At 45.7% G+C, this 20127-nt stretch overlaps 1 protein-coding gene across 4 annotated transcripts in view; it reads left to right on the forward strand.

The window, feature by feature from the left end:
* The window catches only part of VPS50 (VPS50 subunit of EARP/GARPII complex), a 127702-nt gene that overhangs the window by 105031 nt on the left and 2544 nt on the right, over positions 1–20127 (forward strand). For 2 of the 4 annotated variants that reach the window (XM_068126479.2, XM_068126480.2), the window contains exons 24-26: positions 1101–1197; positions 8584–8742; positions 10101–10222. In XM_068126479.2, coding sequence (XP_067982580.1) covers positions 1101–1197; positions 8584–8742; positions 10101–10222 — 378 coding nt within the window. Of the gene's footprint in view, positions 1–1100; positions 1231–8583; positions 8743–10100; positions 10223–20127 lie in introns of all 4 variants that reach the window. The other 2 variants (XM_068126477.2, XM_068126478.2) reach the window with 1 other exon arrangement.

The raw sequence follows: 20127 nt of genomic DNA on the forward strand, positions 1-20127 counted from the left end.
GGAATTCTACTTTTTTCCCACCTCAATTCATCCATTATAAAGTTGAACAAGTCAGGAGACGACGATGGTTCACGAGCGAGCGGTATTCAATGACAAAGGACACGGACTATAACCGAAACAGGCCCGGACAGGCCAGGCCCGGAAATGTCAAAACGAAGGTTACTGACCTTGAAATGAGATAGAAAATAATGTATAATCAGTTATGAGGTTAGTTAGCTACACAATACCGAAAATTCGGTTTGATTCCGACAACTTTGAAACTTTGACCTTTGTGACCTTCAAAGGTCAAAGGTCGAGGATTCTGAAATTTGTTGTAAAACTTGTATTTCATTATGTATGTGATAATATAAGATCATGTACGACATTTCACCCTATCAGGAAGCGAACAATGAAATAAAACCATAAAAAATCGACTTTTCTAAATTTTGTGACCGTGTGACCTTGACCTTGGGGTGAAAATGAAAAATCGAGCTCCGTGGGGCTCGACACATGACATTGGCCTAACCAAATACCGAAACCCCTGTCAGGTTCCACCAACTCCCTCGGAGAAGATGTAGCTTGAACTCGATTACCCCATAAAAAGACATCTTTTTCAGGTGTCCCTCCGCCCACAATGGGCGCAATACGCCCACTCTAGGCAGGACACAACTAGATCATGATATCAACCTCCCACCCAAGTTTCATCAAGATCGGATGATATCATCGGGTAGTTATGCTGCGGACAGACAGACACACACACAGACACACACACAGACAGACGCACACACATGACGAATATCGTGGTCACTTGATAACTCGTGAACCAATAACTGAGGATGATTTAATGTCTTCTTCCATCATGCTCATGCTCTGATGATTGCCTCTCCCACCCATTCCATGTAAAGTCCTGTATCATTGGGATCGGCATTCTTTTCAAACTTGGGATTTTATATTTTTGTTTAGTTCTGCTTTATGCGCACATGCTCCAGTCATTTACATCACTCATTCATCATTTAACATTATTCACATACTTGTATCTATTGGCAAGGGTTATTATTATGATTTATTGGCTTCATGTCAAACTCATCCTGTGTGTGTTGTGCTGCCCTTGCTGCTTTCAGGGTGTTTCTGGCAGAACTGTTTGAGATGTTACAGAGTCAGCTTGAGGCCATGATTCCTGCAACCAAAAAGCCTTTCCTGCAGCAGTTCTACTCCCAGGTTGGGAATGCCTCCGACGTCACTGTGCCCACGGTGCAAAATACAATATATTTAGTTGCCATGGTTAAAGGTTCACAGACACATAATTATTTATTTTTGATGTGATTATACAGATTCTTAAGTAATATGAACTGAATGTGTTTTTTTAATTCTAATAATTTTTCGAGCTGTTGCAGTTTAAAAAAAACCCATCGGGTACCTCCCTGAAAAATAGTGATGGTCATGACGTCATCTACATGACGTAATCAAAGGCAAGGTTGTTTCAGCACGCAACGGATAATGGCTGCACAACTTGCTTCAGACTGGTCAGAAAGCGAATTTGGCGAAGATTTTTCTGATCAAGAAGCCTCTGGTAGTCAAAATCATTGTAAAAACTACCTGCAGCAAAACTACCCTAGAGATGACCGAGCGGTCACGTGGGTAATCAAATCTCCCTGCTCTCAAATGTTGTGGTTGTGTGCTTTCCCTTCTCTCCCCATCTTGTCTTCCGCTCCCTCTTTTTGTATATTTTGTTTGTCTGGTTGTTTTGTTAGTGAAATAAATGTTAGCTCTTTCACGAGCCTCGATTCAGTATACAAAAAAAAAAAAAAAATTGCCGTCTTTTGAAGGGGGGTGTTAAAGTACACCAAACATCATTAAAATCTTCCTTCCAAGATATTTATTCAAAAAAAGAACAACGACTAAGTGCTAAGTGAATCCAAATCCATTAATAAAACCAAACATGAATTTCCGTGTCTGTGGACCTTTAAGGTCCCTCGGGTATTGAGTGCAGACAGTCCCAAAATCTATCTCAAGTATGTGGGGCTGGACCAGTCACCTTTCTTCTTCCTGAGGTCCTTCCTCAGTGTAGTGAAGAAGACCCCATGAAAATATTCTCATGGCCTGTTCTTCCTTGGCTCTGTTTATTGTTAATATTGACCTGCTTCACACCGTATGAATGTTTCTGGAAAAGTGATGCTATAAGCACTCTCAAGGGAGCTTGCACCATGTTCAACAATGAAGCAGTACCACATGGTGCTGGCCTTGTCATTTCCCGAAGCACAGTTGCAAAAGAATTAGAAGTTTGTTCATTCACTGATAAAACTTGCCAGATCTCTCTGTGGGCTGTAAATGTTCATACTTTTGTCTATAAAATCATGCTATGGTTTATTTATTTTTGAAGGGCTTTGAACATGCGGATAATGGCAGAAACCCTGTACTGGGAAACTACTCATAGGCAAGCATTAAAAATATTATTTATTCCACAGCATTTCCCAGGTTAATTTCAGAAAGAGACAAGGGAGGGCGAAGAGAGCAGAGAGAGCTAGGAGGGAGGAGAGGTGGTTAAAAAAAACAACAGAGGCCACAGAACTGTATGTGGTGAGTAAGCAACAGACCTTGCTCTTCTGTCCTCATACAGGAGATGCCAATAATGTTCCGAGCTTTAGATTTCACCGATTCCAGGATACACCAATGTGATGCTGGGGCACCCACCCATAAGAGAGAACAGTACTCCATTGAGTTATTGATAAAGGCCTTTGTAGTCCTGATTTTTCAAGGAATGACGAGGAACAACGGAGGATTACTACTCTGTGGCGGGCTTTTAAAGCCAGTATTGCTATATGGTCAGTGAAGTAGAGATCAGGGTTGGTGGTGGTGCCGAGAAGTTCAATAGACTGAGCCTTTGTATTTACCTTATTTCTGTTTTATTATACCACTGTATATTGTTACTTATACTACTTATACTATTATACTTATACTATTAGTACTATAAGTAATTATATGTATTAACTATTATTATGTTTACTATTTATATCTTACTATAATTCACCAAATGTCCGTCCGTCTGTCCGTCTGTCCGTCCATTCGAAGGTACCGCAAAAACGGCTGAACCGATCGCAACGATATTTTGGGTGGCTAATCCTGGGATCTCCTGGAGTAAAATAGGGTATATTGTTTTTCCAATTTCAGCTTTGGCCTCCAGCATTTTCAGGTTTGGACTTCCGCATAACATTATTTTCCCAGGTGCCGCACAAACGGCTGCACCGATCGCTGCACGGCTGCACCGATCGGACTCGGTGACCTCGGACAACGACCTTTTATAAGGACATGGGTTGAATCCCTGCTTGAGAGAATGCCAACCCCCTCCCCGCCATCACGGTCGTCTCTCCAACTCACAATCCCATGAGATATGCGGAAAGGACGACCCAAAACCAATTATCTTCTTTTCGATTCGTATATAAACATCATTAAAAGTAAATAATGACTTCGGCCAAAGTTCAAACGACGTGAGTTTAATCTCTACATGAGAGAATTCCACATAGCTATTTGGGCTGTGTATACACTAACAGATCGCTGTCTCCATTGATCTTGCCAAGGCCGTAACACTTATCGGCTCAAAATCCTTTTAACTGTTAACTTGGTAGTTTTTACAACGAAGGAAACATTAACAATGTTGTTAAAAGTTTATTTTGTGATTAATTTAGGATTGGAGATATGTTGTTTGGAATGAAAAAAGAGATATCGAGTTCAAGTGAATGACGACATGCCGTGATGGTTTCTACTTTCTGAACGTGAACTTCGCGGATCGCCATTTGCAGATTCGCCACGGACCCACGATCGATGTTTCTATACGTGAACGTACCCGTTTATTTGCGAACGGGTACGTTTTTCATGGAAGTCCTTCACGAACTTGCTGTCCATGTCTGACGTGCGACTGAGGGTGCTACAGGAATGTGGAGTTTATTGGTTTCATGCTTTAGCATTCGCCATATCTGCATTGCCTGTTTGCTTCTGGCTTCCCACCCGTGGCCCATGCGTAGCACGGGTATCTCACTAGTTAACTATAATTTATATTAACTATAATAATAGCTATAATATAATATAATAATAATATTATAATTATTAATTTAATATTAAATATTACTAGGGAGAACCTTTGAATGGAGACCAAGCTTTCTGACACTGGGTTGAACATTGCGCTCCAAAATGCCTTGGTAATCGCCTGATTTCATGATGTTATGCACACATTCAAGGTACCCAGTGCCAGAGGCAGCACTGCGACCCCAAAACATCACTGAACCTCTTCCATGTTTGACTGAAGGGAAGGTGTTCTTTTCTTTGAAGGCTCCATTTTGTTTTCTGTAAACATAGAGATGATGTTCTTTACCAAAAAGCTCTGATTTGGTCTCGTCTGTCCACAGGACATTCTCCCAGAAGGATTTTGGCTTGTTCAGGTGTGTTTTGGAAACCTCCAGTCGGGCATTTTCAGCAGTTGCGTCCTCCAGGGTCTCCTACCATAAAACCCCCTTTCATTGAGTTGGCGACGGATGGTGCGAGTTGAAACTGTCGTACCTTGTGTCTGAAGGTCAGCTTGAATCTGTTTGGCAGTTGATCGAGGTGCTTTCTCTACCATTCAAACAATCATTCGCTGCAAACTACGATCATGTTTTCTCTTGCGGCCACGTCTAGGGAGGTTCGCTACAGTGCCATGGGCCTTAAACTTCCTGATAACATTGTGTGCGGTGGACACAGGAACATCACAGTCTCTGGAGAATGACTTGTCACCTTGAGATTGTCCATGCTTGGCTACAATCTTATGTCTGACCTCGTCAGACAATTCTCTGGTTTCCTTTCTTTTCTCCGTGCCCATTGTGGTACACACAGTGACACAAAACAGCAGAATGACCCCCTTTCTCCATTCAAACTGGTTGAATGAGTGATTTTTATATTGCAGGCACCTGTAACTCACCACAGGTGAGTTCAGTTCCGAAGTAAAGGAGAATTACCTGCTTGAAATATAATTATTTCTAACAACTTCTGAAAGGTGCCAAAAATATTGTCCTGGCCTTTTTAGGATTTCTGTGTAGAATAAGCTAAGATTTATTAATTTTTTCAGGTGTTTTTGTTTTGTTCCACTGCAAACAAAAGAAAAACAAATGTGGATTCCAAAAGTTTTTTTTATTTCAACAATTTTCTGGAAAAAATGGTGCATTATTTGAAAAAAGTGCAAGGGTGCCAATATTTTTGGCCACGACTGTATATATATATGGACTCTAACGATAGATGGGTTGGAAAAAAAAGGAGAGCTGTGTCCTTTTTTAAATCGACATGCTCATCAAAATCATTTCATCTTTTGCATTTTGATATATCATTAAAGTTAGCAATACTAACCAGTAGCGGCTCCCACGAAGCAGTATAAAATATTTACACATTCAAATTTGCTTCGCAGTTGTATGAGCATCCTTCTCCCGTAAGTCTCTCAATCCGAGTTGCTGACTCGGTGTTTTCTAGACTTTCACACCCATCTTGCTCTCTTTTGCAGCCAATATATTTCCTGCCTTTCTTCCACGTTCACGGATTTTGCATTGAACATCATTGGTTCGTGGATATGTTTGCCTGAAGAGTTTATAACACTTTGAGCTTTGGAATGGAGGCCATCGATGCGTGGCGTCTTTGGCACACACACAACACAACAACAACAGGCATTACAAGGCCATTTTCCCTGCTAGAGCAGGGGTTAGCCTCGTCTTTGGCACACAGTACATCTGTAATTGCACTGCAACGAGTATTGTGGCCAACTGGACTTGTGTTGTAAACAACATATACGTACACACACACATATATATATATATATATATATATATATATATATATATATATATATATATATATATATATATATATATATATATATATATATATATGAATGATCGTTTTAAGGCCATTTTTCCCCGCTAGAGCTGGGGTTAGCCTTGCGGGCCCCATGACAATCATGGTTCCCCGTTTGAGGCAATGTTTTTATGGCCGGATACCCTTCCTGACGCCAACCCTTGGTCACGCTCTTACGATGCGCAGGGATACGGTGTGCCTATTCTGAATCGGGGTACACACCGTGATCATTCATCCCAGCAAGCTGGTACTCAATTTGCCGACCTCGGAAGGATGACAGGCTGAGTCAACCCCCCTGGCGTTAATTTAGCGATCGACCGGGATTCGAACCCAGGATCCTAGGATCCCAAGCCGGCACCCTAACCGCTAAGCCAACGCCAGGCTATATATATATACACACACACACACACATACATACATACATACATACATACATACATACATACATATGTCATACATACATACATACATACATACATACATACATACATACATACATGTCGAAAGATTTGTAGCTCAGGATTCATCTATCTATAATTCCAGTAATCTCTGTCTGTCTGTCTGTACGTTTGTTTGTTTGTCTGTGACCGCTGTTTCTCGACAACTACCGGTCCGATATACTTGAAACTTGCCAGGTATATTGCTGGGGACCCGAGGATGTGCCTTTTCAAGGTTTCATATTAATCGGACAATTACTTACCGAGCTATGTACAAAAAACGATTCAACCAATCAGAGAGCAGCGAACGATCGCGTGTGCCGAACGTGGCGGGCACACTCTGCCTCGGATGGCACATTTGAGAGCGTATTCATTTATTTCACGTTTGCAAACTATGTTGGCGTTAAACTATGTTTTACAACTAATAAAAACGAATTTGCGATTCATTCGCTTTCCTGCGCGTTTGTGTACGCGATGGCGATTTCTTTACCAAACTCCGGAAGCCGTTCGCTTTGGACCAAACCATTGCATGTAAATAGAGGGGGGGGATTGTCACCACTCGCAAGCCGTTCGCTTTGGACCAAACCATTTCATGTAAATAGAGGGGGGGGATATAATTTTAGATATAGATATAGTACGGGCATGCCCTAGTATTGTAAATGATAGCACACTGAGCAGTAAAATAGTTAAAAGTTCGTTATTATTAGCCTGACATGTCAAGAACAAACTAGTTCTCTTCCTCAGAGGCGTTGTGTTGTGTTAACCGTTAAGTTCCGTTTGGGACGGTTCACGTGATGGATTGATCCAAGTCCTTGCCAATCACAGGGCTTCGCTGCATTCAAATGGCTCTGCCGTTTTTGACGTTGCTTAGAGTTATGTATGTGGGGTGTAAGTCGATGTGTCAGTTGAAGGAGTTGTTATCAGAGTACCAGGCCTCGACAAACTCATGGTTCACTCTCATTTTTTGCATTGAGAGTGAACCACGAGATTATCTTTCAACATAATCTCCATTGCGTTCAATGCATTTTTTCTAGCGCTTTACTAAGGCCTGGATTCCTCCAGAAAAAAAATTTTTGGCTGCTTGTGTAGCCATTCGTGCACCGCCTCTTGAACCTCTTTGTCTGATCGGAAAGTGGTTCCACCAAGCGCCTCTTTAAGTGGCCCAAAGATGTGGTAATCCAAAGGGGCCAGGTCTGGCGAGTAGGGTGGATGAGGAAGATACTCAGAATGCAGGTCCTCGATTGTTGCAGCGGTAGCGCGTGCAGTATGGGCATTGTCATGCTGCAGCAAAACACCGGTAGTGGGTAGTCCATGACGTTTTGATATGTTTGCTGGTTTAAGATGATTTTAAGGAGGTCGCAGTATGATGCATGGGGACTGCGGACCCTCTGAGCATGTAATGCTCCACAAGTGGGCCCCGGCTATCCCAGAAGAGCATCAGCATCACTTTTCCAGCGGATGGCTGTGTGAAGAATTTTTTGGGCTTTGGTGAAGTTGAATGGCGGCGCCACTCTTTGCTTGCCCTCTTCGTTTATGGCTGAAAGTAGTGGACCCAGATTTCATCCACAGTCACTACGCAAAACGTCGCAGAAGTTCTTCACATATGTCCACTTGCCGTTCTTTCAGTTCAGGTGTGAGTTGTCTCGGCATCCACCTTGCAGACTCTTTGCGGAACCCCGGCACGTTATGAATCACATGGTGTGCTGAACCATGGCTAATGTTCATTTCGGAGACCACTTCATCCAGCGTAATGCGACTGTTTTCCCTTAGCACGCGCTCAACTCCTGCAACCATTTCTGGTGTGTCGGCTGTGTGAGGCCGGCCCGAGCAAGCAGAGTCTGCCACACTGGACACTCCACTTTTACACTTCAAGTCCCAGTCATACACCTGCTGCAGCAATAAACATGCGTCACCATATTGCATCTTCATTCTGCGATGGATTTCACTGGGATTCACACCCTCACTTCCCAATAAACGGATGACAGAACGTTTCTCCTCCCTGGTGCATGCTTCTAAGGGAGCCACCATCTTGGAACTGCTCTAGTGACGTCATAGGCTCAATGTTGCCAGATCTAAAACAGGCAAAACATGACTCTTACCCATAGATATAACATGTCGTCTACAACTACACACATTACATTCTCAAATTTATATCGCCATTTTAAGGTTACTTTTTGACTGGCCCTAATGGTGTTACTTTAAATCTACTTTAATTTACCAATTTTTTGACAGCCTTTGCATTTGAAATTGTTGTCCTTTCCCCCCCCCAACTGAGCTTTCGCTGCACCTCATTCCACAGACGGTGAGCATAGCTGCAGAGGTGCGCAAACCGGTTTATTGGATGGTGGCGGCACGGGCCCTAGATTACGAACAGGCCTTACAGCTGATGATCACTGTGAAATGGGATGTTCGCGAAATCATGTCCCAGCACAGCTCTTATGTGGACGTGCTTGTCAAAGTAAGAACCTAAAATGCAATTTCTGTCGACATTTTACCTTATTTACTCCTCACCTCTTGTTTTTAACTTTAAAAGCAGAACCATATAAAAGTATTTTGATAAACAATGTGCTAAAGGAAAGTCCAAATCAAACCTGTGGGCTTTGGTGTTGATAATTATGATGCTCTAACGTTTCATTTAATAAATGACAACATTTTGGATAACGACATGAAGTAAACATGCCTCCCCGTACATTTGGGAGTGAAAACTTATCCTCATGTCCCACCAGCAAAACCAAGGGGAGGAGAGGGGGAATGGGTTGGGGGAAGGGTTGGAGCCAGATTATCAAAACTGTTAAAATATTAAAATATTATTCAGACTTTGTGGCATTTAACAGTTAAAATATTTATTGAAATTAACCAGCCAATCAGAATGCTATGCCATCGGTAGATAACCCTGTGATTATTAAAAGGTGGGAGGGGAGCAGGGCTAATGTCACATTTTGGAGTTAGCTTGCAGTCTCATCAAAACATGATGCATTGAAGCGTGACATGGGGGGGGGGGGGGGGGGGGAGGGGGTAACAAGAAGTTACAAAGGTGTGACACAATGTGTGAATGTAAGGGCTGTATGGAACATATGGGGGAGGGTGTAGGATCACCTGATACTTGCAATACCAGTTTATTCCTGATACTTGCAACACCCTGCGCCACATGCCTATGGAAAACGGATTTTATTTGGAATGCCAGCTGCATTTTCCATCCATTCATCATACAAGTTTGTTAAACAAGTCTCTATGGATAGTCGCTCCTATGTTGAAAGTTTTGTGTCAATCACTCAAGCGGTTGCAGAGAAAATGAATTAAATAATGTGAAAAAGCTGCGGCAGGCATTTCACAACATGGTCAAGGATGGTTTTGGATGCGAATTACGAGTAATTTATATTGTAAACATATTTTATAAAAGAAAATAGCTTTGCGTTAGTATTGTTATTGATCTAGGACGATAAGGGGCTGCCTCTACATCCGATTCTGGTCATTGCTAATTGGGGTTATAAACACTTGTGCTAACATTCATTAAGAAATAACTGATGCATAATTAACCCCTTGAAGTCATTTTTTGATTTTTTTTTTCCATGATCAAACCTCATCGAGTTGTTTTCAAGGCAAAGGAAATAGAAGACATCATTGTACTTTTACACGTCGTATTGGGATATTGGTAGACAATTAGCAAACGCATGATATGTGGGATTTGAGCTGGGATTCCTTGCATCATGAGGCTGGGGATCAGGTGGAACCCGAAAAGGGCAACCGATAAATTGGAAAACACAAATTGACATATCAGTTCACACAAAACTTATTGATAACGTGTGTTGATACCAGGAATTTGAGCGGTTCAGTGAACGCCTTGCTGAGGTCGGCAAGCGGATCCGCGTGCCGCCTGCTGTCTCCGCCGTGCTTTGGGAACACTGCATCCGTCTTGCAAACCGTACACTTGTCGAGGGGTGAGTGCACTATGCCCTGCACTACACAATTATTTCAGAGCAAGATTTTAAGGATGCATGGATACACCATTGCTTGATGACAAGGACGTCATAGTTGACAATCCTTCTCATGCACAATCATGTTGTCGAGACATTGCTACCACCAGCACTCTCAGGACCAAATGAGGACACTCGTAAGTGGCCTCATTGAAATGGGATCCAATCCAACCATTCAACGAGTGTTGCGTTTTTGCCACGTAGTCCGTCGGACAATGCCGCCTGGAACAGCATTTGTCTGTCCAGTGTATGCATGTATGTATGTATGTATGTATGTATGTATGTATGTATGTATGTAGGTATACAACACAACAACAGGCATTTTAAGGCCATTTTCTCTGCAAGAGCGAGGGTTAGCCTTGCGGTCCCCATGACAATGTTCTCCATTTTGCCCTATTTTCTGCATCTCCCCTTGTTAACCCCCTTGCCCGCATTTCTTCCTTGTCTTGCCTTGTCTTTCTCGGTCTTCCTCGTCCTCTACTTCCTTCTACATTCATTTCCATCACTCTTTTCAACCAGTCACTTTCATCCTTCCTCAACACATGACCAAACCATCTCAACCTGTTTCTCTTCACAGCATCAATCACAGGCTCTATTCCCATCATCTTTCGCAATTCATCATTTGTCTTCCTCTCTCTCAACGATACTCCACACATCCACCGAACCATTTGCATTTTCCACTCTTTCCAGCCTTCGTTGCTGCTCTACGTTCATTACCCATGTCTCACTCCCATAAATCATAACACTTCTCACACATGCAGCATACACCTTTCCCTTCAGCTTCAACGACACTCCCCTCCTCGTCAGCACGCCACTCAGTTCCAGAAACTTCTTCCATGCACATCTCACTCGAGCAACCGTTGCCGAGTCTGATCCACCTTCTCCATTCAGCATGTCTCCTAGGTAACAAAATGTTTTCACACCTTCCAGCTTCACGCCATCTCCAAGATCCAACTCAACATTTCCTCCATCTGCAGCTCCCTCTGTGCACACCTTACATTTGAATGTAGCTGCCACAATGGTTAATGACCCTCTCAAACCACTACATTTTTGATGAACCCACTCAGCGCACATTGTACATTGAATGGAGTTCACTCCGACACCCTTCCTGCACACAGCACACGGCCACTTCCCAGTTCTTTCCACCTCACCACATGCTTTACCACTTGCCATCACCTTCGTTTTTCCGATATGTATGTATGTATGTATGTAGGTATGTATGTATGTATGTATGTATGTATGTATGTATGTATGTATGTATGTATGTATGTATGTATGTGTCCCTTCCGCTGTGATTTTGTGGGTTTATTCCCTTTAAAATTCGTTTTCTCTACAACCATTGGTCTGAGTGACATGAAAATTTTCTTTCATTGACATGAAAACTGAAAATGATAATTATGACATCATAGGTCATGTGGTACAGGCACCATCTTGGTAAAAAAAAACGAAAAACTTCTATATCTCCAAAACTACTCAATGGAAAAAAATTGGAAGTGCCTCATTGTAAAGTACCTCTCATGGGGAATAACATATGTTAATGATGATGTCATCAGTGCCTTCATTATGTCATAATTTGACGGGGACAACACTTAGTCTGACCAGTTTGAAATTTCTTGAGCGTGATCTGGAGACAAATTGGTCTTGAAAAAAAAGAAGTTGTGACGTCATCAGCCACGTACTTTGGCTGCCATATTTTTACGGCTCAGCCTGTTGGGCAATTCCGTCTGGAACAGCATTTATCAGTCCGTCCGGTGTACATATTGTTACGGACGCGGTTAAAGATGTTATTTTGACCGAGCGGTGGTATTACCGCGACCGAACAGTGCTTCCTTGATTAATACCCGATTTGCCCCAAACTTTGGCCGGATCGCGCCACCGCTATTCAATCGGGAAAACTCTAAAGCGACCGAATACAAAGAGGAAGAAGACGTACAGAAGAGTAATTGGATTTATTATTTACACATATAATCAAGAAGAAAGCAGTCACGTTTATTTACAGACGAGATTAGATACACAGTGCAACGCTAGTTTACCTACAGTCTTAATTAACCCAGGGACAGAACAAACAAGGACAGACTCACGTGGGGAATGATGATTGGACTAGCGGGAGATGGATGGCTGGCCGGATAGGGAGGTCCAACTGGTCCTGCAGCCGATCGACTCGTGGGCAGCCGCCGCTCCTTCGCGGCCCTGCTCCAAACTGCCATCCAGGCCTCACGCTGCTGTGGCTGCAGTTTCGGTGGCTCCAGCTGCAGCAAATGCAGTTGCGGTGGCTTGAGCTGCAGTTCAACTCTGGACTTCTTGGTTGGACTCAACTCCTTGGACTCCCTCTCGTCTCTCGGTAAAGGCTCATCTCCTTCGGAAACGCCCTGCCTGCGGGTTATATAGGCCCCACCCCTCAACCTTCGCGAACCTCCTCGATGTTTCTCTCCACACCCTCTCCAAGTCCAACCCCTTGTTCGTGGTTGGTTGAGTGGGGCTGACTCACTCCTCCCCTCTATGACGAGGTGGGGACCCGCCTTTCTTCCCCAACCCTGCCTCGTGGTCAATGGCGGATGAAGAGAAAACCGCCCAAAATGCAGTTGGCAATGCGAATGGCAATTGACGAAAAGGGGGGATGGAGGTTTTTGGGAATGGGAATGAAGGGAATCTATCTCTTTCACTGGTGCAATGGAGTATTTCAATTAATGGGAGACACAGCCTTACCCTAAAACACATAATAAGATATAACTATTGAACAGGGGTATTCTATGATTGGCTGTAGTGTGGATGCTTTATGGACTAATTATGGGACGCCCTTTGACCTTTACACAGCTCCGGAGGCAGGAGGCGCAGAATAAACAATAATAATAATACACACAATCAAAAAAATACAGTCCTCATATCCGCAACACTGCACCCTCCTCCTCTTAGGCACGGCCCGGGCCTACAACTTTTATTTAGTGTGACACGTAGGTGTAGTTCCCTCTACTTTTAACCTGACCCTGAGTGCGACAGTTTTTAAAACATAAATAAATGTGTCCCGCTGCTCCATTGCACCCTGCCTAACAGACTTACGCCCACAGTTAACCGAATTGCGGAATGGTCTTCAAACTATACACTGACGGTGGGGAGCATTATTTACAATTGACGCTACTTTTATTTACAAAACGAACCCAGGACCTGTGATCGTTCTTTCTGGGGGGGAGACAGTCTGCTCTGCATCAATGCACCATGAAAGCACCCAAAAACGCACCAATACACCCCCAAGCACCAATCGGTGCAGTCATCACTGTTCATCAATGTTCAACAATAAAAAATAAATCGACAACCCCTAACCCTGCAGGTGGTCTCTTGCTCTTCGGCTCCCTCTGCTGGTTATTATTATTGTCTTCCAGTTGTTGTCTTTCTTTCATTTTCTTACTGGCGGCCTATTTGCAATAAAGTGTGCCCAATGTGTCCTTTTTATTTTATTTTATTTATGGCCCACAGGGCCGACTAGTGTGGTTCACCTGTGGGGCATCGGTGCCCTGTGGCCAAGGTCCGCCAGCAAGATTTCGGGCCCTCATGGCCGGTTCCAGCAGAGGGGCCATGCCCCAACCCATGGGGTCCATACGTGGTGCTCGGCCACAGGCATGTGGTCCATCATGTGGTGCATCGATGCAGACAGCTGGTTCTGAGAGTTCCGGGCGCACAATGGCCGACTCACGCACGCTCCCCTCGGCACCCAATGGCGCACAGGTCATGTGGGAGACAAAAGAGACAAATGAGCAAGGGGTAAGGTCACAAGGGTACACATCAATAAGGCAATGCAAGGCGAAATGCGTACGGAGGGCGAAGTGAGAAAGCTCGTCCCTACCGTACGTCACCCCCCTGTCGCCTACACTACCCTTGCCCTTACCCCATATGTACAAAAAATCTACACATTTACAAATTCGTCGCTACTGTCACGTCTTCCCATATTTCCCTTATACCAAATTCGTCTTCACAATCCCTCTACTTCAAAATTTACCATCACCCAATTCATCATCAATCCTCATAAGGAGGAAGAGATGGAACATAAAGCACAATGTCACACCCACGTCATGATGCGTCTCACAATCCAAACATTTGCATCATAAAAAAAATAATCAAAACATGGCATGGTGTGGAGGTACCTGTCACCTCAGGTGAGTGGATGCGGATGGTGCGAGGAGATTCTTCATCCTAACTATCCTCTAAATGACTTTAACACACTTTACACTACCCGGGGTCTCTCCCTGCCAATCCATTGGCCAACTTACTCTATGGGTTCTAAAAACCAATTCCCATTGACCAAACTGTGGTGCTTCTCAATTTGGGGTCTCACTCCCCCGATTCATCTCCCGGTGCCCTTGCACAATTTCTGGGCTGTGACGTGTATCTCTCCCAGCAGGTCTACCCACCTGCACACCTCCACCACTGCAGTTGCCACCCGAGCTTACCTAGCTCCTCACCCTAACCTAACTAACTGGGGAAGGCCCCTCCTGGCTCTGTCACCCCTTGGTGCCCTCTGGCACTGGGCTACCCGGGTCCGTCCTCCGGATCCTCGGGCCCCATCCACAACAACTCTACCGGCTCCCAGAGCCCACCTGCGGCCTCACCTGGCCGACATCCTCACAGTGGTGGAGTGCCCAAACCAACTACACACACTAACAGGCTACACGCCCAGCCATTTCCACAACACTAATGCACCCATCCAAATATCATTCTTCCACTCGCACCACAGATGCCAATATCCAACCACAATTTACCTATACCCTCTACCTAACACTTACACTACCCGCCCCGGGTATTCGTGAGGGGGGTCCATCCTTCCCCCATTCACACCTTCGCACCATCCACTCCACTCCATAGTTTCCATCATACTCACTCCACGACCATCCATTCCAATATTCCAGATATTCCACACTACCATTTATTCCATACACCTGTTGGTGCACACCTGTGCACTCATACCTGGTGCCACCTGCACCCTCCTTCCTTCCTGGACCATTTGGTCAATACCACACGCAATCACCACTACTCCCTCATACACTGCTCCACACACCTGAATACACCTCCAACACTCACACGGCATCATCTCATCTACCTGTTGCCCTGCTAACTTAGTGCTCCCCGTCTTCCCTTTAAACTAAGCACATACCACGTCATTATAATCCACACTAATCTACCTGCGTCCCCACTACAGGTATCAGTCACTAACTAATCTTAACGTTACCTAATGTCATCTTCTAGGGCCCTACACACAATATCCTAACCCACCCGGGCTAGTTTTCACTGCCATCAACCCCATAATCTAGTGCTCCTTTGCCCCCCCCTTTGTGAGGGATGACAGAGTTGCCATCCCTCCACATGGGGGACGTTCCCACTATCAATTTTGCACACCAAATCCAACAAATCAAAAATTTGCCAATCATCTGCCAATCACCGTACCAATCATCAAATTTTGCCTTTTTCTAATTTTGGGTCCAAAACACTAACCTCATCACCCGTCTATTTATTAGATCCTCTCGGTGCGCCAATTCCCTTCTAAAGCTCGGCTTCGTACAGCCGAGCAATGAATGCGGGTTGTTTTGTGCCAGCGGCTGGATACGTCCCGCATTCGGGGCAGGGACGGGGGCTTACCCGGGCCGAGATCCCACGCACCATCTCGGCACGGAGCCATCCAATGTCCCGATCTCGACCTGCCCGCACGTCTCAACAAAAAGTGGTCGCCATGACGACCCTTCCTATCGGGCTGCCCGTTCCGCCTAGCGGAGCACGGACGCGGCCGTTCCAAGCGCGGCCCAGCGTGGATCGCGTACGGCGGTCCTTTCGAACCCGCCGTGGCTCGGATCCCCGCTGGTTCTCGCGGCACGCGAAGCCCGGCACGCACCGAGGGCCCGATTCGGCTAAATGTCGTTCTAACCGCTAACCCGGTTACCGTCGATGCCTCACCTGCATGCCTACACGCATACGCTACCCCTTTCACCCTCACCGAGCTCGGTGTTCCAACGCCACCCGTACACCCCGCATACTTCGTCATTGCATTCGTTCTTTCGCTCACAGACTTGGTCACACACCTGACCACCGAACACCTTGGCACACACTCGTCGCTCGCACACCTCACCAACACACCTCTTCGCGCCCCCTTCTCGGTCACCTCCTCTGTGACAATCACAGGTGTGCTCTCACTCGCACACCCAACCACGTGCCTCACTACCAACTCAAGTGTGCATTCCCACACACGCTCTACCCTTCCAGGTGTGCATCCTTCCATTCCAGGTGTACATCCTCGCTCGCCTGTCACAACCAACTCACGCTCCGTGTCACTCTCACTACTTTCACCACCACGCTTGACAACGCACTCACCCTTACTCTCGACAGCGCACTCTTTCCTCATGCACCTGTCCGTTACACACCTTTCTCGCGCACACTCTTGCGCACACTCTCCCGTTACACCCTCTGTAACACTCACCACAGGCATGCATTCTCCCTCACTCTTGACAGCGCACTCTTTCCTCATGCACCCGTCCGTTACACACCTTTCTCGCGCACACTCTTGCGCACACTCTCTCGTTACTTCCTCTGTAACACTCACCACACCGCGCTTCCATGTGCTCCCTCGCACACGTGCTACGACCGACTCACTGTCGACAGCACACTCACTGGTCGGCGCGCACTTTTTCCTCACACACCCCATGGTCGGACATTCTCGCACACCTCGTTTTTCGCACACCAGACCTGTCGCACACTTCACCAACGGCCTCTCACGAACACCCGGGTCCACAACAACCCCCAAGCCGACTGAAGCTCCCCTCACATCATATACATTTCCGAATATATCGCCACTCACCTTGGCACCTCTTCGTCGCACCTCTTTCACCACCTGCAAACTCTTTATTTGGTTAGTGAGCAGCACATCATGAGTTGAGCACCGACTTTGTACCAATTCCATCACCTCCTCTTGGATTTCTCTTTTAGTTTCTGTCCGTCTCTTCTTAATTTCACTCACCCCCTCTAACACCTCCTTTAATTTTTGCTTCACCTCTTTTATTTCCCGGTGCGTCTCCTCAATTTCGTCCTCTAAAGCTACCGTGACCGTCTCTATGTGCGTCCTTACCTGCCGGTCCTTCGTCTCCATTATCTGTCACCTCGTCCAACCTCATTGTCAGTCCCTCACGTACCATCTGACATTGCCTCTGTGTCGCTATTAAGTCGTCCTTGATGTCTTTTTGTGTCGCCTTTAACCCTCCTAGTACCGCAGTGTTCCTTTGAACCTGCTCCGTCAGTTCTTTTTGTCCCTCCGTCAGCTGTTCCACCTCCTCCGTCAGATCTTCTATTCCCCCTTGTAACCTAGCCGTATTATTCCTCACCTCCTTCTCTATACGCTTTTCACCTCGCTTTACCTCCTCGCGTACCCCCGAGACCGCCTCACTTACACCTCGTCGTATCTCCTCTTTCATCTCCTCCATCTGGTTCCCCATCTGTTCGATTTCCCGGGCGGATTGCTCCCCTATTTCCCGCAATTTGTCTTCCATTCTATTTTCTAACCCCATTAACCCATTTTTCACCCCCTCTAACTGATTCTCCTGGGCAGCCATTCTATTTTCCACCCCTGTTAACCCATTCTTTACCTCTTTTATCCCGTTGTCTAACCCCTCAAATTTAGCTTCTAGCCGTTCCCCCATTTCTCCCATTTTGCCCCCCATTTCGCCCATTTTGCCCCCCATTCGCCCCTCATTGCCCCCATTTGCTCACTCTGAGCATCCATCCGGTTCCCCATTACCCCCATTTGGCCCTCTAATCGCTCACCCTGAGCATCCATTTTTGCCATCAGTTGGGTCAAGAATAATCTGAGGTCAAACCCGGTTTGCCCAGCGTCCCCAGCCGCCACCGCGGGCTCGCCCTCCGCGGCGCCGCTATTTTGGGACCCTCCAACCACGTGCGCGAGCGCGCCATTTTGTGTGTCTGATACCCCCTCAACCACATTGCCAATGTTCTCCTCTACTTCGTCCCTCTGATCCTGGGTTACTCCTAACCCCTCTTCTAGCTCACCCACCGGCATCCGATCGCCTTGACCAGCCATGGCGCGATTTCAAAATTCGGGTTTTTGTAAAGCAACACAAATTTCCAGCAGCTTGTAATTTTGAGCGCGTTAAGCGCGCTTCGGGTCCGTATCTCACTCCCAGACACCAATTGTTACGGACGCGGTTAAAGATGTTATTTTGACCGAGCGGTGGTATTACCGCGACCGAACAGTGCTTCCTTGATTAATACCCGATTTGCCCCAAACTTTGGCCGGATCGCGCCACCGCTATTCAATCGGGAAAACTCTAAAGCGACCGAATACAAAGAGGAAGAAGACGTACAGAAGAGTAATTGGATTTATTATTTACACATATAATCAAGAAGAAAGCAGTCACGTTTATTTACAGACGAGATTAGATACACAGTGCAACGCTAGCTTACCTACAGTCTTAATTAACCCAGGGACAGAACAAACAAGGACAGACTCACGCGGGGAATGATGATAGGACTGGCGGGAGATGGATGGCTGGCCGGATAGGGAGGTCCAACTGGTCCTGCAGCCGATCGACTCGTGGGCAGCCGCCGCTCCTTCGCGGCCCTGCTCCAAACTGCCGTCCAGGCCTCACGCTGCTGTGGCTGCAGTTTCGGTGGCTCCAGCTGCAGCAAATGCAGTTGCGGTGGCTCGAGCTGCAGTTCAACTCTGGACTTCTTGGTTGGACTCAACTCCTTGGACTCCCTCTCGTCTCTCGGTAAAGGCTCATCTCCTTCGGAAACGCCCTGCCTGCGGGTTATATAGGCCCCACCCCTCAACCTTCGCGAACCTCCTCGATGTTTCTCTCCACACCCTCTCCAAGTCCAACCCCTTGTTCGTGGTTGGTTGAGTGGGGCTGACTCACTCCTCCCCTCTATGACGAGGTGGGGACCCGCCTTTCTTCCCCAACCCTGCCTCGTGGTCAATGGCGGATGAAGAGAAAACCGCCCAAAATGCAGTTGGCAATGCGAATGGCAATTGACGAAAAGGGGGGATGGAGGTTTTTGGGAATGGGAATGAAGGGAATCTATCTCTTTCACTGGTGCAATGGAGTATTTCAATTAATGGGAGACACAGCCTTACCCTAAAACACATAATAAGATATAACTATTGAACAGGGGTATTCTATGATTGGCTGTAGTGTGGATGCTTTATGGACTAATTTATGGGACGCCCTTTGACCTTTACACAGCTCCGGAGGCAGGAGGCGCAGAATAAACAATAATAATAATACACACAATCAAAAAAATACAGTCCTCATATCCGCAACAATATGTATGTCCCTCACAAACGTCCATCAATTAGAGCTGATGATCTGGTCACATGACGGGGGACAGCAGATCCTCCACTCAGCAGATCCAAGCCCGGCTACGCCGTTGTTAGACCATCGGTCTTGTTTTGAGTTCAATAACATTTAAATATTTTATGAAAACTTCCAGTTTAACTGTTGTAGACCTGGGTTGCACTAACTTCAGCATGTCAATCACATGCAATAAACCAAATTTTGTGACAATAGTTAAAACCTCAAGCAAAGATTCAAAAACGCTTGAAGGAGAGTTCGAAGCTTTTTCGAAAAATGTCAACAATAGCCCAGGTATTATTTGAATTGCGTGCGTAAATTGCTCAAAATTGCAAATTTTGATTTTCACGTTTTAAGATTATTTCCAATTTTGCATTTTTCTCACCTCCCCTTTCAATCAAACCTTACCTATATGTTGTTTATTTGTGAAGTGAGAAATAACTTCTTTTTTTTGGAATTGGTGCAACCTTTCCAAGTTTGGTTGGGAAAAGGTGTTCAGATTTATAAAATTTTATGAACCTGGAGTTT

Source organism: Myxine glutinosa, chromosome 10, assembly GCF_964187855.1.
Source record: "Myxine glutinosa chromosome 10, kmMyxGlut1.1, whole genome shotgun sequence".
NCBI lineage: Eukaryota > Metazoa > Chordata > Myxini > Myxiniformes > Myxinidae > Myxine > Myxine glutinosa.